The sequence below is a fragment of the Mytilus californianus genome, unplaced genomic scaffold (assembly GCF_021869535.1).
Source record: "Mytilus californianus isolate M0D057914Y unplaced genomic scaffold, xbMytCali1.0.p SCAF_14, whole genome shotgun sequence".
NCBI lineage: Eukaryota > Metazoa > Mollusca > Bivalvia > Mytilida > Mytilidae > Mytilus > Mytilus californianus.
Window position 1 is genome coordinate 31600144 of NW_026262626.1, and position 25063 is coordinate 31625206.

The following is a 25063-nucleotide window of genomic DNA, read 5'->3' on the forward strand; positions in this document are numbered from 1 at the left end:
ATCTCTCTGAAATTGTACTGCAAGGTACCATACCACAAAGGGAAGGCTGGGATTGAGTTTGGGGGTGATGAATCATAAGGGGGTTCAAAAAATTTGGGGGGGGGGGTTTCCTTTTTTTTTTCTTTTAAAATTTCCATTTTAAGTTGGTTATTTCTGATTTATATTTAAAAGCAAATAATAATGATATGGTAGGAGATACACACCAAACAGGATGTGTAAATTATTATGAAATAAGTAGTGTGCAATAGCAAGAAATTTTCAATTGCACAGTATTGCACAATAGCAAGAAATCTTCAATTGCACAGTATTGCGCAATAGCAAGAAATCTTCAATTGCACAGTATTGCTCAATAGCAAGAAATATCCAATAGCGCAATATTGCGCAATAGCAAGAAATTGTCAATTGTACAGTATTGCGCAATAGCAAGAAATATTTAATTGCACAGTATTGTGCAAAAGAAGATACTTCGTATAAATTGCTTATTTCTTGACCAATTTCAATGGGGTTTTATTCTTGAATTCTTGGGGTTTTTTAATATGCTGAATCTAACCGTGTATTTAGTTTTTGGATTTTGGGCCCTGTTTTTAAATTGGTCCACATTGAGGTCCAAAGGGTCCAAAATTAAACTTTGTTTGATTTCATCAAAAATTGAATTATTGGGGTTCTTTGATATGCTGAATCTAACCGTGTATTTAGATTCTTAATTTTTGGTTCCGGTTTCAAATTGGTCTACATTTTAACAAAAATTGAATTCTTAGGGTTCTTTGATATGCTGAATCTAAACATGTATTTAGATTTTTGATTATGGGCCCAATTTTCAAGTTGGTCCAAATCGGGGTCCAAAATTAAACTTTGTTTGATTTCAACAAAAATTGAATATATGGGGTTCTTTGATATGCTGAATCTAACCATGTATTTAGATTTTTGATTTTTGGGCCCCGTTATCAACTTTGTCCACATTGAGGTCAAAAGGGTCCAAAATTAAACTTTGTTTGATTTCATCAAAAATTGAATTCTTTGGGTTCTGTGATATGCTGAATCTAACCATGTATTTAGATTTTGGATATTGGACCATAAAAGGTGAATGTCTAATTTAAAATTTTTAAGTTCTTAGACCACATTCATTCTGTGTCAGAAACCTATGCTGTGTCAAATATTTAATCACAATCCAAATGCAAAGCTGTATCAAGCTTGAATGTTGTGTCCATACTTGCCCCAACTGTTAAGGGTTCGACCTCTGCGGTTGTATCAAGCTGCGCCCTGCGGAGCATTTTATTTGTTATTATTTTGAATATTACTATAGATATATGTAAACTGTAAGCAGCAATAATGTTCAGCAAAGTAAGATCTACAAAAAAGTTAATATGACCAAAATTGTCAATTGACCCCTTAAGGAGTTATTTCCCTTTAAAGACAATTTTACACAATTTGTTCATCAAGTTTGCTAACATTTAAAAATCTTCTCCTCTGAAATACAGGTGAGCGATTCAGGCTTTTGAGAGCCTCTTGTTGTATTAACTTCTACTTACATATTACAGATTCTTTTTCCATGAAACTTTAATATTTTATTTCACTACAAACCAGTAAAAGACTGAAATGGCCTATATCTGTACTCGACTGTACTGATTTTTACTGGACCAGTCTGAATTGGTCTGAATTTTACTCGACATTACTCGACCCCAGTCTTAACCATACTCGACTGTACTGATTTGTACTTGACCCTTATCTTTGCCATTGAAAATAGTCTGAACTATTACTCTGCCAGTCTGAAACAGTCTTAACCCATTCTGGACCTGTACTCGACCTATTTTTTTCAGTCTAAACCATACTCGACCAAAGGTCTGAACAATACTCGACCAGTCTGAACCATACTTGACCAAATAACCTCTACTTTTTCTAAATTTTAACTGTTAGAATAAATTTCTTTTTAACTGACATGACAACAGACACAATAAAATAAAGATATATTATAAAAACAGATTTTTACATTCTTACATGATTCTCAGATTTATAGAATAGAGATAGTTAAATCAAATTATCTTTAATAATTTATTTATATTAATTTTAAAGTTTTAGAGTTTTGTTAAAAAAAGATTTTCTTTTAACTAAAAACCACACCTATACTGAGAGTAATTAAACCTTATTAAGGTGCTTCTTATTTGGCATGTTTTTTTTAAAATTAATTTTCCTAAATTCCTAAATAAAAACTACATAGGTTTCATGGTTACATACAAAAAATGTACAATAGTTATATAATTATCTTTTTAATGAGGTAACAACAGCCAACAAAATCACTGAAATTGTTTAACCTTATTTTAGAAATATATCTATTATTATAATTTGGGATATATTATATACAATATAAATCAAAAAGGGATAAAAATTAAAGACATTAATAAAATAGTTCTTCTGATTAGTGATGAAGTACATGTATAAAGTAATACCTCCTGCTTGGGGCAAACTCATGAAAAAGATCACACCTGGTCAGAGAGTATTAAATTCTAAATAACATTCATTCAAAATTGCAACATCCTGTGAAACTTAATCGCAAGGCCTTTTGAATTCACTAGATAAGTAATACACGAGTTTAAGAAAAATAGGGCTTTCTTTTTACCTGTAAAACACACATGTACTGAGGTAATTAAACCTTATTACAGTGCTTCTTGTATGCCATGTCTTTAATTTTGACAAAAATTATTTAAATTTAATTGAAATAAATTTTTACTCTAACTTTGGAACACATTTCCTTTTTTAAAAGTTTATCACAGGACTACTATGGAAGTTCTATTATCATGATTATATTAAATTCTTGGTTTAACAAAACAAAGGTGTCATTTTTATACGACCGCAAAAAAATTTTTGTGGTCGTATATTGGTATGGCGTTGGCGTTGTCGTCGTCGTCAAATGGCGTCGTCCGGCGTTGTCCGAAAACACATTGGTTTTCGCACTCTAACTTTAGTTAAAGTGAATGGATCTCTATGAAATTTTACCACAAGGTTCAATACCACAAAAGGAAGGTTGGGATTGATTTTGGGGGTTATGGTACCAACAGTAAAGGAATTAGGGGCCAAAAAGGGGCCAAAAATAAGCATTTTTGTAACTTCCAGACATAACTTGTGTGTTAGTGTATGGATATCTCTAACATTGTACCACAAGGTTCCATATTACAAAAGGAATGCTGGGATTGATTTTGGGGGTAATTGCCTCAAAATTTTAGGAATTAGGGGCCAAAAAAGGGGCAAAAAACAAGCATTTTTCTAGTTTCATGACAATAACTTGTGTGTAAGTGTATGGATCTTTCTGAAATTGTACTACAAGGTTCCATATCACAAAGGGAAAGCTGGAATTGAGTTTGGGGGTAATTGCCGAAACGTTTAGGAATTGGGGGCCAAAAAAGGGGCCAAAAATAAGCATTTTTCTAGTTTCCAGACAATAACTTGTGTTCAAGCGTATAGATCTCTCTGAAATTGTACTGCAAGGTACTATACCACAAAGGGAAGGCTGGGATTGATGATGGGGGTAATTGCCTCAATATTTTAGGAATTAGGGGCCAAAAAGGGGCAAAAAACAAGTATTTTTCTAGTTTCAGGACAATAACTTGTGTGTAAGTGTATGGATCTTTCTGAAATTGTACTACAAGGTTCCATATCACAAAGGGAAAGCTGGGTTTGAGATTGGGGGTAATTGCCCTAAACATTTAGGAATTAGGGGCCAAAAAGGGGCCAAAAACACATTTTTCTAGTTTCCAGACAATAACTTGTGTTCAAGTGTATGGATCTCTCTGAAATTGTACTGCAAGGTACCATACCACAAAGGGAAGGCTGGGATTGAGTTTGGGGGTGATAAATCATAAGGGGGTTCAAAAAATTTTGGGGGGGGGGGATTTTTTTTTTTTTCCTTTTTTTTTTCTTTCAAAATTTTCCATTTTAAGTTGATTATTTCTGATTTGTATTTAAAAGCAAATAATAATGATATGGTAGGAGATACACACCAAACAGGATGTGTAAATTATTATATAAGTATTGTGCAATAGCAAGAAATTTTCAATTGCACAGTATTGCACAATAGCAAGAAATCTTCAATTGCACAGTATTGCGCAATAGCAAGAAATATCCAATAGCACAATATTGCGCAATAGCAAGAAATTGTCAATTGTACAGTATTGCGTAATAGCAAGAAATATTTAATTGCACAGTATTGTGCAAAAGAAGATACTACGTATAAATTGCTTATTTCTTGACCAATTTCAATGGGGTTTTATTCTTGAATTCTTGGGGTTCTTTAATATGCTGAATCTAATCGTGTATTTAGTTTTTGGATTTTGGGCCCCGTTTTTAAATTGGTCCACATTGAGGTCTAAAGGGTCCAAATTTAAACTTTGTTTGATTTCATCAAAAATTGAATTATTGGGGTTCTTTGATATGCCGAATCTAACCGTGTATTTAGATTCTTAATTTTTGGTTCCGTTTTCAAATTGGTCTACATTAAGGTCCAAAGGGTCCAAAATTAAACTTAGTTTGATTTTAACAAAAATTGAATACTTAGGGTTCTTTGATATGCTGAATCTAAACATGTATTTAGATTTTTGATTATGAGCCCAGTTTTCAAGTTGGTCCAAATCGGGGTCCAAAATTAAACTTTGTTTGATTTCAACAAAAATTGAATATATAGGGGTTCTTTGATATGCTGAATCTAACCATGTATTTAGATTTTTGATTTTTGGGCCCCGTTATCAATTTTGTCCACATTGAGGTCAAAAGGGTCCAAAATTAAACTTTGTTTGATTTCATCAAAAATTGAATTCTTGCGGTTCTTTGATATGCTGAATCTAACCATGTATTTAGATTTTGGATATTGGACCATAATAGGTGAATGTCCAATTTAAAATTTTTAAGTTCTTAGACCACATTCATTCTGTGTCAGAAACCTATGCTGTGTCAAATATTGAATCACAATCCAAATGCAAAGCTGTATCAAGCTTAAATGTTGTGTCCATACTTGCCCCAACTGTTCAGGGTTCGACCTCTGCGGTTGTATCAAGCTGCGCCCTGCCTAGCATTTTATTTAAATTTATTAAAATTGCTTTATATGCTATTTTATATATATTTTAATAAAAAAAATGTTCACTGCATTATTAACTAAACTCAAGTGACACCATAAATCTATACGAGGCTTAAGTTAATGGTGAAAATTGTCCAGTAACCATAAAATATATCTGAAACATTCAAAAAATTTTGAATAACATTGAAAATATTAGTCACAATTCAGTTTTGAGATTATTTGATCAGCTTGTTTTATTTTTATTTTAAAGGTGATAAATATGTATGTATATAAGATTAGTGTTGATGAATATGGTGATGAAGTTATATTAGGTTTGTTGTGAAATTTTGGTTTGAATGCTATATTGAATACATTTTTAATTTCAAATTATTGTTCAAATTTCTTGTCAGGGGAAATAGCTGTTGTTAAAAACAGTTCCTAAATTGATGAAATACAATAGATAGATACAAAAAATAGGTCTAGGTTGGTTAAGACTTGGTCGAGTATGGTTCAGACTAGGTCGAGTATGGTTCAGACCTGGTCGAGCATGGTTCAGACTAGGTCAAGCATGGTTCAGACGCGTATAAAATGGTTAAGTACTGGTCGAGTAAGGGTCGAGTACAAGTTCAGACTGTTGAGTATGGTTCAGACTACAGTCGACTATTATCAAGTAAATTTCAGACCAATTCAGACTGGTCGAGTAAAAATCAGTACAGTCGAGTACAGATATAGGCCATTTCAGACTTTTACTGGTTTGTAGTGTTTTCATCATGCTTGAAGATATTGACTTGATATTTGTTATATAGTTAACACCATGACAAGTTATAGATCAAATTAGCATTTTGTTCCAGTACAATGAATTTTTAACCGGTAGGGGACTATTTATTGCCATGCAATAGTCTCAGAATGCTTGTTATTTATGATGTAATTTAACCCATTTAAAGGAAACTGTCCTATTGAAACATATAATCAGTCCTTAAGGTGTTTAATTAGGGCCCGCAGATTGGCGGACGCCCTATAGTGGTCAGTCTGTCCGTCCGTCTGTCCGTCTGTAACAAATTGTGTCTGCTCTATATCTAGAGAACCGTTATGATTTTAAAGTTTATACTTGACATGTATATTAACCAACACCAGAGGGTGTGTCATAATGTATGTACAACTTCCTAGGTCAAAGGTCAAGGTAAAAAACTTTGGTTTTAGTTGACAACCCCATGTCCTATGGTAAAGATCGTGTCTGCTCTGTATCTTGAGAACCGTTATGATTTCAAAGTTTATACTTGACATGTATATAAACCAACACCAGAGGGTGTGTCATAATTTATGTACAACTTCTTAGGTCAAAGGTCAAGGTCAAAAACTTTGGTTTTAGTTGACAACCCCATGTCCTATGGTAAAGATCGTGTCCGCTCTATATCTTGAGAACCGTTATGATTTCAAAGTTTATACTTGACATGTATATAAACCAACACCAGGGGGGGGTGTCATAATTTATGTACAACTTCCTTGGTCAAAGGTCAAGGTCAAAAACTTTGGTTTCAGTTGACGACCCCATGTCCAATGATAAAGATACAAATTTTTTACCACACATTATTCACAGCGTGGCCCACAGAGATGGCTCCCATCTCAATGATATCTAGTTTTTACAGGTCTCACTATGATTGAGATTACCTTAATATGTTTTCATAATTCAGAATTTTTAACAGACTTAAGGTACAATGAAGGCGTACTGATGTAGTAATTTAATTTCTTTAAAAAAGTTTATACTCAAGAGTTGTTATCTTTTACATTTTAATTTTTTGTTTTTGCATTGACCTATAGTTTGTTTCTCTTACAGGAACTTTTAGTCTACATAGCACATGAGGGAATGTTTACTGCAGACTTATTTAGACGTCCTGGAAATCCCAGTGACACAAGAAGAATTGTAAAGAGATTGTCAGAGGGCAAACCTGTTATTTTCCAGAATTACAATTTGTATACATTAGCTTCAGTTGTAAAGGTAACTGTCAATCACAGCCCTACAATTATTCTTTTACATTTTATATTATGCCTACTCCCATACCTCCCACTTTAGGAGAGGGAAGGCTATTTTGCGTCAACTTGATTTTTCCTTGCTTGATTGGAACAAAAAACCCTAGTGCGTCACTGATGAGTCTTTTGTAGACAAATTGTGCGTCTGGCATACCAAATTTTAATCCTGGTATCTATGATGAGTTTATTTACAACCACTGGGTCGATGCCACTGCTGGTGGAGTTTTTCTCCCTGAGAATATCACTAGCCCAGTAGTCAACACTTTCTAACCCAGGAATAGATTACCTTAGCTGTATTTGGCAAAACCTTTCAGAATTTTGGGTCCTCAATGCTCTTCAACTTCGAACTTTATTGGTCTTATTAGTTATTTAGAAGATGAAATGCGCCTCTGGCATACAAAATTTTAATCCTGGTATCTATGATGAGTTTATTATACAGCTAAAAAATATAGGGAATAGGAAGAATATAAAAATAAGGAGATGTGGTATGATTGCCAATGAGACAACTGTCCACCAAAGTTAAAATGAAGTGGATGTAAGCAATTATAGGCAACCGTACGGCCTTCAACAATGAGAAAAACCCATACTGTATAGTCAGCTATAAAAGGCCACAACATGAAAATATGAAACAATTCAATTGAGAAAACTAATAGCCTAATTTATAATAAAACAGTTAACGAAAAAAATCAGTTGAAAAAGGCTTAACTCATCAGATCGAATACAAAGAAAAACAAACAATAGCACAGACAGGACGTGGCAGGGTATATATATATCCCTCATCCCTAACAACAAAAAAGACACTTTAGGTACAGATTTTAGAGTACTTGCAGTTACTGACAGCTAGTTCAATGCCAATAACAACTAATGAAAAAAAATCATGTATCTAAGACTAAACTATCAATTTTAGCTTTAGGTCAAAGTTCAAGGTGACTGTAAATAGAAATAGAATTTTTATGGAAAAATGGTTTCCAGATAGTTACTTGAGTTTCACTTGCGTGATTGGAATGAACCTTTAAAAGATGAAAGATATAGGAAAGGCATCTACTGATTTTGGGGTCAATATCGAAGTTCAAGGTCACTGTTACTAAAAAAAAAAAAAAAGAGTTTCTTTTAAATAGTTTGTAATTACAAGTTGCGGTTACCTTGACTGATTGGAATGAATTATATTACAAATTGCCAATTAAGTTAGCATTTTGTTCCAGTACAATGAATTTTTAACAAGTAGGGGACTATGTATTGCCATAATCCATGCAATACTCTCAGAATACTTGTGATATTTGGTATGCAGTTATATTAGCATTAGCACATCTAATTTCAATGGAGATTATTTTGGCCCCGCCTCCTCATACATGGTCTATAGACTGAATATTGTGCATAGTTTTCATGTTAAAGCTGTGAATAGATCAGTTTAAAATAAACCATTAATATTAAGTCTTGAATGTTGGTATGCAGTTGTATATTAGCATTTGCAAGTCTCATTTCCATAGAGATTATATGGCCCCCCTCTATCATCATGGTTCATTGACTTTGAAATGTTTGTATATTTTGCAAGTTAGTTAGTTTAAAGGGAACCACTTATGATAAGTCAATAATATTTGGTATGCAGCTTTATAAGCATTGGCATTTCTCATTTCCATGGAGGTTTTTTTGCCCTGCACCTTCAATCCTGATTCATTGACTGTGACTGTTACCATTTTAATTTCAACATTTTCATTTTACATTTTGTATCAAAATTACAAAAAGCGAGACATATCTCTGAGTAAACAGTTTATTGAATCAATATTTAAAACTTAAAATTCATTGATTTTTTGGAAAAAAGTTGGTTTCCTTGTAGTGTAACCTATCCAAAAAAAAAATTAAGAAATATAATTGGCCACATGCGACCACACATGGTAGGTAAGCCAGGATCAAGGGAACCCCTGCCCAATTGGTAAAAGTTCATGCCTAAAGATTGTATATTGCAGCTCTGAAGAAAGTAATGGTAACAACTTTTATAGATACCACATACTTGTGCTGTCCTGGAAACATCTAATGGAAGTGTAATGTTAAAACATTCACTAATTCTCTTGCCTCAATTTATATGCCCCTGCCGTGGCGGGGGGGGGGGGGGGGGGGGGCATTAAGTTTTACCCTTGTCTGTCTGTATGTACGTACGTCCGTCCCAAAATTGGTTTCCGTTCTCTAACTTGAGTTTACCTCAATCAAATGTTATGAAACTTAAACACAATGCTTATTACCACAAAACACAGATGAAGTGTGAATTTTGGTGGCGTCACTTTAACTGTTCTATAGTTATGCCCCTTTATAAATGGAAAAATTGCTAAATTTTTAGTTTCCGTGTTCTAACTTAAGTTTGCCTCAACCAAATGTTATGAAACTTATACACAAGGCTTATTACCACAAAACACAGATCAAGTTTGAATTTTGATGGTGTCACTTTAACTGTTCTAGAGTTATGCCCCTTTATAAATGGAAAAATTGCTAAATTTTTAGTTTCCGTGTTCTAACTTAAGTTTGCCCCAACCAAATGTTATGAAACTCATACACAAGGCTTATTACCACAAAACACAGATCAAGTTTGAATTATTGTGGCATCACTTTAACGGTTCTAGAGTTATGCTCCTTTATAAATGGAAAAATTGCTAAATTTTTATTTTCTTCTAAATGTCAAGTAATTTTTAAAATTGGAGTTATCTTCCTTTGTCCATGATTATAGTTGAATCAACTACGATCAATGCTTTATTCAATGCAATGTTTAATTTTGACTTCCACTGATAAAACACAGATCAAGTTGAATTTGGGTAGTGTCACTTTAACCATTATTGAGTTATGCCCCTTTATAAATCGAAAGATTGCAAAATTTTTAGTTTCCATTCTGTAACTTAAGTTTGCCCCAACCAAACATTATGAAACCTATACACAATATTCATTACCACAAAACTAAGATCAAGTACAAATTTTTTGTTTCCGTTTTCTAACTTTAGTTTGCCTCAACCAAATGTTATGAAACTTATACACAATGCTTATTACTACATAATACAGATTAAGTACGAAATTTTGTGGCGTCACTTTTACCATTCTTGAGTTATGTCCCTTTATAAACATAAAAATTGCTGAATTTTTCGTTTCCGTTCTCTAACTTTAGTTTGTCTCAACCAAATGTTATAAAACTTGTACACAACCGTTCTAGAGTTATTCGTGTTTACAAATAGAGAAATTTCTGAATTTTTAGTTTCTGTTCTCTACTTAAGTTAACCTCATCCAAATGTTATGAGACTTACACACAATGCTTATTACCACAAAACTCAGATCAAGTTCAAATTTGGGTAGCGTCACTTTTACCGTTCTACAGTTATGTCCCTTTATAACTATATGATATGCAAGCGGGGGCATCATCTGTGTCCACATGTGGACACTATCCACATTTATTGTTCTTTCAACCTCTTCGTGTATATTCAAGAGAGCTAGAACTTACTTATTGCAAGATCTTAAGAGTAAAAGATTTTGCGGTCTTATATTGGTATGACGTTGGCGGCGTCGTCGTCGTCGTCCGAAGACACATTGGTTTTCACACTCTAACTTTAGTTTAAGTGAATGAATCTCTATGAAATTTTACCATAAGGTTCAATACCACAAAATGAAGGTTGGGATTGATTTTGGGGGTTATGGTACCAACAGTTAAGGAATTAGGGGCCAAAAAGGGGCCAAAAATAAGCATTTTTGTAACTTCCATTGTACCACAAGGTTCCATATCACAAAGGGAATGCTGGGATTGATTTTGGGGGTAATTGCCTCAAAATTTTAGGAATTAGGGGCCAAAAAAGGGGCAAAAAACAAGCATTTTTCTAGTTTCATGACAATAACTTGTGTGTAAGTGTATGGATCTTTCTGAAATTGTACTACAAGGTTCCATATCACAAAGTAAAAGCTGGAATTGAGGTTGGGGGTAATTGCCCAAAATATTTAGGAATAAGGGGCCAAAAATAAGCATTTTTCCAGTTTCCAGACAATAACTTGTGTTCAAGTGTATGGATCTCTCTGAAATTGTACTGCAAGGTACCATACCACAAAGGGAAGGCTGGGATTGATTTTGGGGATAATTGCCTCAAAATTTTAGGAATTAAGGGCTAAAAATGTTCAAAAAACAAGCATTTTTCTAGTTTCAGGATAATAACTTGTGTGTAAGTGTATGGATTTTTATGAAATTGTACTACAAGGTTCCATATCACAAAGGGAAAGCTGGGTTTGAGTTTGGGGGTAATTGCCTTAATTGTTAAGGAATTTGGAGCCAAAAAGGGGCCAAATAACAAGCATTTTTCTAGTTTCCAGACAATAACTTGTGTTCAAGTGTATGGATCTCTCTGAAATTGTACTGCAAGGTACCATACCACAAAGGGAAGGCTGGAATTGAGTTTAGGGGTGATGAATCATAAGGGGGTTAAAAAAATTGAGGGGGGGCTTTTTTGTTTCCTTTTTTTTTCTTTAAAATTTTCCATTTTAAATTGGTTATTTCTGATTTATATATAAAAGCAAATGATAATGATATGGTTTGAATAGGTAAATTAAAATTTTTTAAGTTCTTAGACCACATTCATTCTGTGTCAGAAACCTATGCTGTGTCAAATATTTAATCACAATCCAAATTCAGTGCTGTATCAAGCTTGAATGTTGTGTCCATACCAAGGCTTCCAAAACGGTCATATATGCCGGACACTTGTATAATGTCCGGTAAAAGTCAGGCTGGGCAAAGCATGAAACGGTCATCTACTTTTTAGTTTTCAAGGCTTTAAGAGACGGTCATTTTAACAGAATTCGCGATCTTTTTGACCCAACGTTTTGCCTTTAACAGCAACACATTTCCGGTCATAAAAGTGACATGATCATTAAGTACTATCAAAACAACCCCTTCTTTAATACCTTATCATTTTAATCAAGGCTAATTAGTTGTCGAACAGCTGAAATTTACCTGTTCAAGTGACAGGTAAACTATTTTGAACCGGACATTGATCGGTCTATTCAAAGTTATTTTCTTACATTTCAGCGGTTTGCATCTAATTAATTAAGTCAAAAAGATTTAAATTATCAGAAATACGTTTACAATTATGATTTGATGAAAAAATTAAAAAGGTAAAAATGAAACATCGTCATAACCACGTTGTTTGAACTAGTACACTTGTGCGCAGGTGTGAAATTTAATTATGCATCCTAATTTCTTCAAAAAATGCTTAAATTGTCATTGATACCTTTATCTCATGTTTGTTTCGAATATTTTCTTGAAGAAATAATGTAGAAGGAGCTACTTCCACTCATTCATGCTTTGCAAATGTACACAGAATTTACGTATCCGTCTCTGGTCCATGTTTTACCATTGTCAGGATAACATCCGGTAGATTAAAAACGAAAGTAAAGTTTTTGACAACGTTATTTTGCACAAATAAAGAGTCTAAGGCAAATATAAGTACCGTACGCTGATGTAATTTATTGTTGCACACTTCGAATGATGCACTGCCAATTTTAATAACTTCGAATTTGAATCAAAGAAAGTTTAATATCGTTTTTTTCATGTCAATCATTGGAATGGCCAACTCGGCAACTGATTACCATAATTGCCCTTTGTTTATTTACTCTTAAAATGAAAATCGGGATAATATATAAAATGTCCGGCTGGCTAAAAATAATTTTGAAAGCCCTTGTCCATACTTGCCCCAACTGTTCAGGGTTCGACCTCTACGGTCATATCAAGCTGCGCCCAGCGGAGCATTTTATTTTATAATTATAACCCCGCTTTAAAAAAGTGGGGGTATACTGTTTTATTATACCCCGCTTTGAAAAAGGGGGTATACTGTTTTACCTCTGTCTGTCCTTCCGTCAGTCCATCTGTCAGTCCATCCGTCAGTCCATCCGTCCCATGAATATTTTCGTCGCATTTTCTCAGGAACTACTTGACAAGGATTTCTGAAATTTGGTTTCCGGGTTTATAAAAGTAAGTTACACCGTGTGATGTGGTATCAGATTCATCACTCAACAACTTCCTGTTTACCGAACACTTGTATTATTTTACACATGATAGCCAAGTTGAAAGTTTTCGTCACATTTTTCTCAGGAACTACTTGACAAGGATTTCTGAAATTTGGTTTCAGGGTTTATATAAGTAAGTTACACTGTGTGATGTGTTTTCAGATTCATCACTCAACAACTTCCTGTTTACTGAACACTTGTATTATTTTACACATGATAGCCAAGTTGAAAATTTTTGTCACATTTTTCTCAGGAACTACTTGACAAGGATTTCTGAAATTTGGTTTCAGGGTTTATATAAGTCAGCTATACCGTGTAATGCGTTTTCAGATTCATCACTCAACAACTTCCTGTTTACCGAAATATTTCGGCGGGGGTGTCATCATTGAGCAGTAGCTTACAGTTTTACTTGTTGTTAATGTTACTACTATGATGTGCCCTTGTTTAAAAGATTATCCTGTGCATATCTATTTGTTCAGTATATTATTTGTTGTTTTTCTGAATAATTTTTGCTTAATTTCATGCTTTTATGGTACATTTTGTCCATAAGTGCTTTCAGGTGTTTGTCTTTCTGATAATAATGATCAATATAATGCCTAGCCTGTCTTCTTTCATTTTTTGTAATTCACTGTTGCTGTATACTATTTCTTTTTGATTAAATGAATATTTGTTTCCTTATTTTGACCTTTTATTTCTGTCAGGTCATTTGTTTGATTTATAATACATGCAGAAATGAATATATTTGAATCTTAAGAAGAGATTTTATAGAATTTATAGAGTTAAATATACTTACCACATGTTTTGATTTTTGCAATGAGAACATGTTATAAGCAAAACATTTTCTATATATAGACAGTATAAAGTATATTAATGTTAAATTCACGTAAAATTAATTTGCACTGAATTCACTGTAACTCTACTTACAGTTAAATTTCATTAATCCTTATTGCATAATAAACATGTTTCTCCAACAAGAACTTTCTACCTGTATACAAAAATACCAAAAATTTTGAATTCATGTTAGGAGGTTGACAGATATATGGTTTTAGCCTCTAGAACTGATATAGCTGGTATAAGAGATATACAACCAGTGAATTGATCTGATTTATATTAATACAGAAATTTTTGCTGAGACTACCAGGTGGTATATTTGGTCCTGAAGGTGAAGAGACACTTCTACATGTTTTAGCCATTGGCCATAAAATGGAACAGTATGAAGCTGTAAACAAGTAAGATACCAATGTTATGTGATAAATGACATTTTCAGTAACCATGGAAACTGACTGATGACACCTACAACTTCATAGTTACAAATTTGCAGGGCTTGCATCTAGATGATGTGACCATTGATAGAATCAGAATTAAAGTGTATGACCCCATTTTGAAGCCAGAGAAATTAAAAAAAAATTATTGCAAATCATCTAAGAAATCATATAAATAGTCAGTTACTACAAAAATTTGGGAAAATTAAACCTTTATATAGCTGGTTATAGTTGATTACCCCAACTGAACTTAAATATGGCAGCCACATTTACCAAAAAAATAAAATTTTGACAAAAAACAAAATCAAGGCAAAAAATAAAAATAATTTCAAAGGACTGTATTTTACTTATATGTAGAATAAGCATTGTTTATAAAAACAAGCATTCCATCTTACAAACATAATTAATATCTTGTGAAAGATGCTGACATCATGGATACATTTAACATACACAGACCACCTGTTATATCTTGAAAATAATTTGTATGGTATTTGACACTTTGAAGTTACAAATGGAATCTCACCAGGAGGCACACTAATCTTTTCTTAATCAGATACATGTCACAAACAATCACTCTTGGTGAGGCAATGCAGATTAAGATACCAGATCTTTTGAAAAAGTTATTACACAGCAATTAATATATTATCTGAAGGCCAGTGAGGTCAGTCTCCTCCCACTATATGATTGATGTACCCAATCTGTGTGTAAAGCCATATGCATGGTCTTTGTATAGTCAATTTCTTGGTTCATAGCAGTCTGACTAGTTGATATATTTTACAGTGCTTTTATTCAATTTACCACCCATCATCCCCTTCCTAACACCTTCAATAATGTTTCATGACAAGGGAAACATCTCAGCATTTTTACCAGTAATGTATTTTTTTTTATATATATTTCCTTGATGGAATTTTATCACTGGTCATTTCTAAAATTTCATTCATCCCCCAAGCATTTCGGGGACAGATTTTGTCAAATTTATTCCAGCGCCAGTTTGATAGACCCCTGCTACTGTACCAGCACATGGGCTATCCCCTTTCAGACCTTGCACACCCCCGCTGCAGATGAGATGTCTAGTCTCATCCCCTCGTGGAGACCCCTCGCTCCACATTCCCTGGCTGGCGCATTGTCGGGCAGGCAGGTTCTTCCTCATACTGAAGGTTGCAAGCTGACTTGCTCAGGCAGGAACTCAAAATTCTATTTGTATGCTGAGTGTTTCTCAAGGGCCAAAACTAGTTTGATTTTAGTGTTATTGATACTAAAATTATTATTTATTCTACATATCTTTCTGCTTTGAGCCGGTATGCTTTTCTGAGACTATGTTTTGGTTTACACACAGAAACCCCTTATGTAAAACATGCTTTAGTTTGTTTGGAGCTGGTATTTGGTCTACAATGATCAATTATGGGAGTTGTTGTCTTGACTTTAAGGTAGATCATAGGTATATATTTCCTCAGATAGAATTTTTTTATACGTTGCCAAAATAAAGATTTTTCTATGCTTTTTCCAAAAATATAATAAAAGTATGGGTCACCGTGCTATTTTTCAAGCTACGGGTTGTACGAAATTGCACAAATTTGCTTAGATTGTTCATGAAAAAACACATTTTTGTCGAGCCTCCGACTTTTGTCGCAGAAAGCTCGACATAGGGATAGTGATCCGGTGGCGGCGTTAGCTAACTTCTTAAAAGCTTTTATATTTTAGAAGGTGGAAGATCTGGATGCTTCATACTTTGTATATGGATGCCCCATGTTACGAAGTTTCTGTCAGTCACATTTCCAATGTCCTTGACCTCATTTTCATGGTTCAGTGACTACTTGAAAAAAAGTTAAGATTTTTTGTAATGTTAAATTCTCTCTTATTATAAGTAATAGGATAACTATATTTGGTATGTGTGTACCTTGCAAGGTCCTTATGCCCATCAAACAGTTTTCACTTGACATCGACCTCATTTCATGGATCAGTGAACAAGGTTAAGTTTTGGTGGTCAAGTCCATATCTCAGATACTATAAGCAATAGGTCTAGTATATTCGGTGTATGGAAGGACTGTAAGGTGTACATGTCCAACTGGCAGGTTTCATCCGACCTTGACCTCATTTTCATGGTTCAGTGGTTATAGTTAAGTTTTTGAGTTTTGGTCTCTTTTTCTTATACTGTATGCAATAGGTCTACTATATTTGGTGTATGGAATGATTGTAAGGTGTACATGTCTAGCTGGCAGGTGTCATCTGACCTTGACCTCATTTTCATGGTTCTGTGGTCAAAGTTAAGTTTTTGAGTTTTGGTCTTTTTTTCTAATACTATATGCAATAGTTCAACTATAGTTGGTGTATGGAAATATTTTATGATCTATATGTCAGTCACGCAGGTTTTATTTGACCTTGACCTCATTTTCAAGGTTCATTGCTCAGTGTTAAGTTTTTTGTGTTTTGGTCTGTTTTTCTTAAACTATAAGCAATAGGTCAACTATATTTGTTGTATGGAAGAATTGTTAGCTGTACATGCCTGCTTAGCATGGTTTATCTGACCTTGACCTCATTTTCATGGTTCATTGGTCAATGTTTAGTTTACTTGGTTAATGTTAAGTTTATGTGACAGTTGTAATAAAGCTTTATATTTAGGACCATCAACATAATATCAATGATTAGTAAAGAAGGCGAGACATTTCAGCGTGTGCACTCTTGTTGTGCTTAAAAAGAAATCTTTGAGATAGAATTTTAAATAGATCTATTAAATTCATGTAATTTATACCATGTTTATAATAGCAATTGTTTTGTTTGTCTTGATGAATTGTTCAAACGGAAGAGGTAAATCACAGAAGCCTATTTTGGTTCTCTTAGCTTACTCAAGTATTGGATCACAGAAGTATTAAAAAGGGGAGTGGTCACATGTCAATAAGTGGAGGAGGAAGGAGCCAAACCTTATATTATATTAATTTTTATACGCTCGTTTACTAAACGTATTATGGTATACCGTTGTCCGTCTGTCTGCCCGTCCGTCTGTATGTCCGTCTGTCCGTCCGTCGTCAACATGTCTGACATTAACTCAAAAACGCTTTAACCAATTTGCATAAAACTTTGGTGAATTGTTTATATCTATTTACGTGAGCTCTCTTTTGTTTTTTATAAATTTTAAATTTTAAGTTTCCGAGTTATGGGGTTTTATTCATTAAAAAAAGGGGGATTTTCCAGTTTTCGGACAATAACTCAAGAATGCTTTCACCAACTTGCAAGAGATTTTGATGAATTGTTTATATCTATTGACATGAGCTTCCTTTAAATTTTTATAAATTTTAGATTTTACGTTTCCGAGTTACAGGGTTTTATTCATAAAAAAAGGGGGATTTTCCAGTTTTCCCACAAAAACTCAAAAATGCTTTCAGCAGTTCTTATAAAACTTTGGTGAATTGTTTATATCTATTTAAGTAAGCTCCCTTTTGAATTTTATAAATTTTACATTTTACATTTCTTAGTTATGGGGTTATATTCATTAAAAAAGTGGGGATTTTCCAGTATTCGGACAATGACTCAAAAATGCTGTCAGCAATTCTCATGAAACTTTGGTGAATTGTTTATATCTATTGATGTAAGCTCCCTTTTGATTTTCATAAATTTCTAATATGACATTGAGAATTAATTGAACTTTATTGATCTTTATTCTTTGAAAATGTGACGGGCGTATCATGCGTCTAGTTTCCAGACAAGAATTAACTTGTGTTTAAGTGTATGGATCTCTATGAAATTGTACTACAAGGTTCCATACCACAAAGGGAAGGCTGGGATTGAGTTTGGGGGAAATTGCCCCAAACGTTTAGAAATTAGGGGCAAAAAAGAGGCTAAAAACAAGCATTTTTCTAGTTTCCAGACAATAACTTGTGTTAAAGTTTATGGAACTCTCTGAAATTGTACATTTTTCCTAAAAAGAAAATCTTCAAAATCTAAAAAAAAAATTGGTGGGGGTTTCAAAAATGTTTGGGTGGGGGATTTTTTTTTCAATTTTTTTTGGGGGGTTCATATTGTTTTCTTCAAAATTTTTGAAATATGAAATTTTTTGACTTTTTTTTATTGCCCCCCCCCCCCCCCCCCCAATAAAAAATTTCAAAATATTTGAAGGGGGGGATTTTTTTTTGGGGGGGGGGGGGGGGGGTCATTCTTTTTTTCTTCAAGAGTTTTTTATTTTTATTCCCAAAAATTTTCCATTTTTACATTGATTATTTCTGATTTATATATAAAAGCAACAAATACTGATATGGCAGGAGATACACACCAAACAGGGTGTGTAAATTATTATATATAACAGATTAACTAAGTGTTGTGCAACAGCACAGTATTGTGCAATAGCACAGTATTGCGCAATAGCAAGAAATCTTCAATTGAAAATAAATACAAATCTTTTAACTTATTTCAATGGGATTAAATTAAGTCTTTCATTTTTGGGGGTTCTAACCTTGTATTACTTTTTTTGGATATTGGGCCCCATTTTTAAATTGGTCTACATTGAGGCCCAAAGGGTCCAAAATTAAACTTTGTTTGATTTCATGAAAAACTGAATTGTTGCCGCTCTATGATATGCTGAAACTTATTGTGCATTTAGATTTTTTATTTTGGGCCCTGTTTTCAAATTAGTCCATATTAAGGTTTGAAGGGTCCAAAATTAAACTTTGTTTGATTTCAACTAAAATTAAATTTTTGGTGTTTTACTATGATGAATCTAACCATGTTGTTAGATTTTGGATATCAGACCATACTAGGTAAATTAAATGTCCCATTTCAAATTTTTAAGATCTTTGACCACATTTATTTTGTGTCAGAAACCTATATTATGTCAAAAATTTGATCACAATCCAAATTTAGACAGTATCAAGCTTGAATATTGTGTCCAAACTTGCCCCAACTGTTCAGGGTTCGACCTCTGTGGTTGTATCAGGCTGCCCTTGGCGAAGCATTTTATTGATTTTGGGACCGTTTTTCAAACTGGACCCCATGAAGGTCCAAAGTATCCAAAAATAAAATTTAGTTTGATTTGAACAATAAATGAAACAATGTGGTTATTTGATATGCTGAATCCAACCATGTATTTAGAATTTGAATATTGGACCATAATTGGTAAATGTCCAATTTTAAAATTATTTAAGAACTTATACCACATTCATTCTGTGTCAGAAACTATGCTATTATTACATATTTGCTCAGAATCAAAATTCAGAGATGTTATTGCACAATTAAAAGAAATTTTACGTTGGGTCATATCTAATTTTAAGAGAACTATTTTTGTGGTTTACATCAATGGTTCATGGAAAATAAATTGGTTCACAGACAATAGCTTTAGAATAAGTGTATTGATGTGTAAAAATTTTTAGCACAAGGTTCCATACCACAATAGGAGGGTTGGGATATTAAATAGTTAATCAAGCTCTACATTTATAGATTTAATGCACAACTAATACAAATTTTAAATTGAGTCATAGTTTAAAATAGATTTGCTGATTCAGATATATTAATTGTGGCGATAATTGTGTATGAATTGTGTTCTATTTAAAGATTGTTAACATGTTTGAATATTTTCTTATGGTTGAAAATTCTATTGGAATTTTAAATAGACCTTTGTCCATCTGTTGAAGTGGAAGTGTAAGCAAGTGAAGTTTTTAAATACAATTGTGCCATATATGATGTTATGTTACATCTTAATATAGAAAAATGTTATTTTTAACCGGATTTTCGAGGGAAATATGGGTTATTGTTTTGGGGATATACGGCGGGCGGGCGGACGGGCGGCTGCCAAACAGTGTCTCTTCAATAACAGGAAAACACTGTGATGATTTTTTTTCAAGTTAAGATATGTTGTTTCTTGTGACTAAATGAAGGTCAAGTTCAATTTTCACGATTTTAGTATTTCTCCTTTTTGAGTTATCGCCATTTTTAATATCCAAAAGTGGTATTTTTCAATATTTTTGTCTTGTTATCATATTATGACTAAGCATAGTAAATGTCAAAATAAAAATTGCAGTGACAGATTTATTTGAAACTTTTCTATTTCCTAAGTGGTGATGATTATAAGCTACATTATTAGACATTTTGAAGTTAATTTCATTATGTAATTATTATATATGTAATGTTAGAGTACTATGTTAAACCATAGTTCTTTTCAAAGGGAAATAACCCTTCAGATTTGCAAATATGATTTTCATTATTAATTAGATCTGGGAAATATCTTAGCATATGATAATCATTGGAGTGACATATTTATTTGAAAATTTTCTGTTTCCTGATAAGATCTGTAGGACTGTATATATAAAGTTTGAAATTTACTAGTAGGACTTTATAAATGAAGTTTGAAATTTACTGTTCATTATTAGACATTTTGTAGATAATTAAGTCTCCCTAAACCATATATATTCTTACCCCCACCCGCTTCAATTTGAGAATGTGCTTTTATCTTGTAAACAGTCCAGATCCCCACCCCTAAACCATCTATATTCTTGTATGGGACAATAAAACAAATCAAATGAAATATTGGGGGAGTCCCTGGTTCACCCCCACCCCTTCCTGTTTAAGACCTTGTAAACAGTCTAGATCCCCACCCCTAAACCATCTATATTCTTGTATGGGACAATAAAACAAATCAAATGAAAAGCGCGAGTCCCCTGGGGATCACACCCCCCCCCCCCCCCCCCTTTGAGAACATGTAAACGGTGGAGATCTCCATCCCTTAACAACCATATATATTCCTGTTCGTCATTTCAAGAAGATTTGAATGACATACAGGGTCAATCCATAGGCGGTCAAGATCCCCACCCCTAAACCATCTATATTCTTGTATGGGACAATAAAACAAATCAAATGAAAAGCGCGAGTCCCCTGGGGATCACACCCCCCCCACCCCTTTGAGAACATGTAAATGGTGGAGATCTCCATCCCTTAACAACCATATATATTCCTGTTCGTCATTTCAAGAAGATTTGAATGACATACAGGGTCAATCCATAGGCGGTCAAGATCCCCACCCCTAAACCATATATATTCTTGTATGGGACAATAAAAAAATCAAAATGAAATATAGGGGAAGTCCCCTGGGGTAACCCCCACCCCCTTTCTTTTCGAAAACTTGTAAACGGTCAAGATCCCCATCCCGAAGCCATATATATTCTTGTATGGGACAATAAAACAAATCAAATGAAATAAAAGGTGAGTCCCCATGGGTCACCCCCACCCCCTCCTGTTTAAGAACTTGTAAACAGTCGAAATCCCCACCCCTAAACAATATATATTCTTGTATGGGACAATAAAACAATCAAATGAAATAAAGGGCGCTTCCCCTGGAGATCACCCCCTACCCCCCTTTGAGAACTTGTAAACAACCATATATATTCCTGTTCGTCATTTCAAGAAGATTTGAATGACATACAGGGTCAATCCATTGGCGTCACTTATGCATATCACAAACCAATTTGTACTCGACTTTGTCCAATGTCAAGCTACCTATGAATGACGAATTATTGGAGCTTTGTTTGGGAGACTCCGTAACAGCATCCTGTTACAATGATTTCTTGTTACTGATAAGTTTTATAGATTTTGAAAAGACATTGTATTAATGATGAATAAAATTTTGGATCTTTTTCTTCTTTTCTTTGAACAATTGTTTGAAGAATTTTGTGGCAAGTTTGTTTGTTATTCTGTAAAAACTAATTTTCTGAATGCTATATGTTTTTTTTTTTGATGAAGTGAACTCCTTTAAAAACTAAGCTTATATTGTCTATTAATAAACATATATTTAGATTTCTGATTTTGGGCCCAGTTTTCAAGTTAGTCCAAATCGGGGTCCAAAATTAAACTGTGTTTGATTTCAACATAAATTGAATATATGTAGGGTTCTTTGAAATGCTTAATCTAAACCTGTATTTCTTTTCATTATTAATAAGATAATACCACATTGAGGTCCAAAGGATCCTAAATTAAACTTTTGTTTAATTATACCCCATGCAACGAGTTGCAGAGGGTATAATGTTTTTGACCCGTCCGTCTGTCCATCTGTCTGTCCGTCCATCTGTCCGCCCATCAGTCCGTCAGTCCTGTTTCTTGTCATCGCAACTCCTCTCAAACCACACAACAGAATTTCACGAAACCTTTTTAGATAATAAGGACATACTATGTAGTTGTGCATATCGACAGGAATTTACGATTCAATTTTTTTTCCAGGAGTTACGCCCCTTTGAACTTATTTGCCCAATATACTACTGCAACCTTTTGTCATCGCAACTCCTCTCAAACCACACAACAGAATTTCATGAAACCTTTTCAGATAATAAGGACATACTATGTAGATGTGCATATCGACAGGAAATTACGATTCAATTCTTTTTCTAGGAGTTACGCCCCTTTGAACTTATTTACTTTAATGGACTACTGCAACAGTTTGTCATCGCAACTCCTCTCAAACCACACAACAGAATTTCATGAAACCTTTTCAGATAATAAGGACATACTTCTTAGATGTGCATATTGACAGGAAATTACGATTCAATTTTTTTTCATAGAGTTAAGCCCCTTTGAACTTATTTGCCCAATATACTACTGCAACCTTTTGTCATCGCAACTCCTCTCAAACCACACAACAGAATTTCACGAAACCTTTTTAGATAATAAGGACATACTATGTAGTTGTGCAAATCGACAGGAAATTACGATTCAATTCTTTTTCTTGGAGTTAGGCTCCTTTGAACTTATTTACTTTAATGGACTACTGCAACAGTTTGTCATCGCAACTCCTCTCAAACCACACAACAGAATTTCATGAAACGTTTTCAGATAATAAGGACATACTACGTAGATGTGCATATTGACAGGAAATTATGATTCAATTTTTTTTTATTACACTTATTTTATTTCTCCAATGACAATGTGGGGACGTGGGGTATGTGAGCGCGCTCACTAAGGTTCTTTCATTTCATCAAAAATTTAATTCTTTGGTTCTTTGATATGCTGATTCTAACAATGTTTGAGTGTTAAATCATATATAATTTTAGAGAACTTAGTCATCACTGGTTGTTGTTATTATATTATTGATTATAATTTGAAAAATTGCATCATATCTTATTTCAGAGAACTTTTTATCCAGTTTGAGTTATTTCCCTTTGCACAGAAAATATTATGGATAAAATTAACCTGTGTTTCATTTCAACATAAATTAAATATATATAGGGTTCTTTCAAATGCTGAATCTAAACCTGTATTTATATTTTAGATTTTTGGGCCCAGTTTTCAAGTTGGTCCAAATCAGGGTCCAAAATTAAACTTTGTTTGATTCAACAAAAATTGAAATTATGGGGTTCTTTTAAATGCTGAATCTAACCATGTATTGAGAGATTTGGGATTGTGGGCTCCTTTATCAAATTGGTCCACATTGAGGTCCAAAGTGTCCTAAATTAAATTTTTGTCTGATTTCAACAAAAATTGAATTCTTGGGGTTCTTTGATATGTAATATGTACTTAGATTTTGGATATTGGACCATAATAGGTAAATGTCCAATTTCAAATATTTCAGTTCTTTGACCACATTCATTTTGTGTCACAAACCTATGCTGTGTCAAATATTCAATCACAATCCAAAGTCAGAGCTGTTTTAAGCTTAAATGTAGTGTCCATACTTGCTCAACTATGGACCTTTGCGGGAAAATCCAGTTTGCTGTCACTCTGACAGCCTACTGTTATATAATAATCTATTTTTATTAAAGGATATATTTCATTACAATACATTGTGTAGATGAAGTTATTGACATTGATAGATAAGTTGCAGATATTAGTTTGTGACAAATGAAAGAAAAAATATTGATTATTAATTACACCATTTCTGTTCAAAGGGAAATAACTCAAAATACAATAAAATCATAATTCACTATTAAACACATAAGATTATCTCCCTTTGAATACAAATTTCCAAACATTTCTAGGTGGCACAATAGTATTTACATTCCAGTATTTAGGTTGCTCATTTGTGTACCCTTATTAAGTCAATGTATCTGAACAGTGTGATTGGACAAAACATACAGTTTCTACTAAACCCAAACTGAGGAATGAATCACGTGTAGAAAATTATAAAATAATTTAAAATACATGTGAATATGAATTTTTGAGAATTTTATATTCACCTGTATGATAAAAAATATAAAAACAAAAAGTGCCCTCAGGTTCAAAAAGAAAGCAAAATAACGGTCATTCATTTCTAAATTAGAAAAAGAACAAAACTTAAATTCCCCCCTAGGAGTGAAAATTGAATATTCAGAAAATTTTCCTAATCTGTAGGTAATAGTGCCCAAATTTACCCAGACAGTAGCACTTTATAATTTCAGTGTAACTTGCAATACATTTTTGATTATAAATACTCGCTTTAACTTTTCAAAGTGTTTGACACATGCACAACCACTGGAATTTGAGACATGACATATTTTAGCTGCCTGTACATCCAATAAATTTCCAATAAATTTCACCACCCTTGGCCGCCACCTAGGATAAAAAATGTTCAGTAGCCAAAAGTTGCCAATCATGATATTCAATCCCTTGACACAAAACATTCTTGATCAGGGATGACATCCAAAGTAAATTATGTAAAAATTTGTTGGAAATATTGAAAATTTTACCAAAAACTGACGTTTCCACACAAATAAGGCATACCTTGTATAAATATTTACATCGCAACTATTTCTATTTGAAATTTGTAGTA

At 33.4% G+C, this 25063-nt stretch overlaps 1 protein-coding gene and 2 long non-coding RNA genes across 3 annotated transcripts in view; 2 read left to right on the plus strand and 1 right to left on the minus strand.

The window, feature by feature from the left end:
- LOC127724686 (uncharacterized) overlaps nucleotides 1–25063 on the plus strand; it is a 261959-nt gene that overhangs the window by 52421 nt on the left and 184475 nt on the right. The window contains exons 4-5 of the mRNA XM_052231740.1: nucleotides 6876–7037; nucleotides 14207–14316. Of these exons, the coding sequence (XP_052087700.1) occupies nucleotides 6876–7037; nucleotides 14207–14316 (272 nt within the window). The remainder of the gene's footprint in view (nucleotides 1–6875; nucleotides 7038–14206; nucleotides 14317–25063) is intronic.
- On the plus strand, nucleotides 16260–18428 carry LOC127724810 (uncharacterized). The gene is made up of 2 exons (XR_007992720.1): nucleotides 16260–16421; nucleotides 16569–18428. It is a non-coding gene; the product is annotated as an uncharacterized LOC127724810 (long non-coding RNA).
- LOC127724831 (uncharacterized) overlaps nucleotides 18481–25063 on the minus strand; it is an 88764-nt gene continuing 82181 nt past the window's right edge. The window contains exon 2 of the long non-coding RNA XR_007992745.1: nucleotides 18481–19161. This is a non-coding gene — a long non-coding RNA (uncharacterized LOC127724831). The remainder of the gene's footprint in view (nucleotides 19162–25063) is intronic.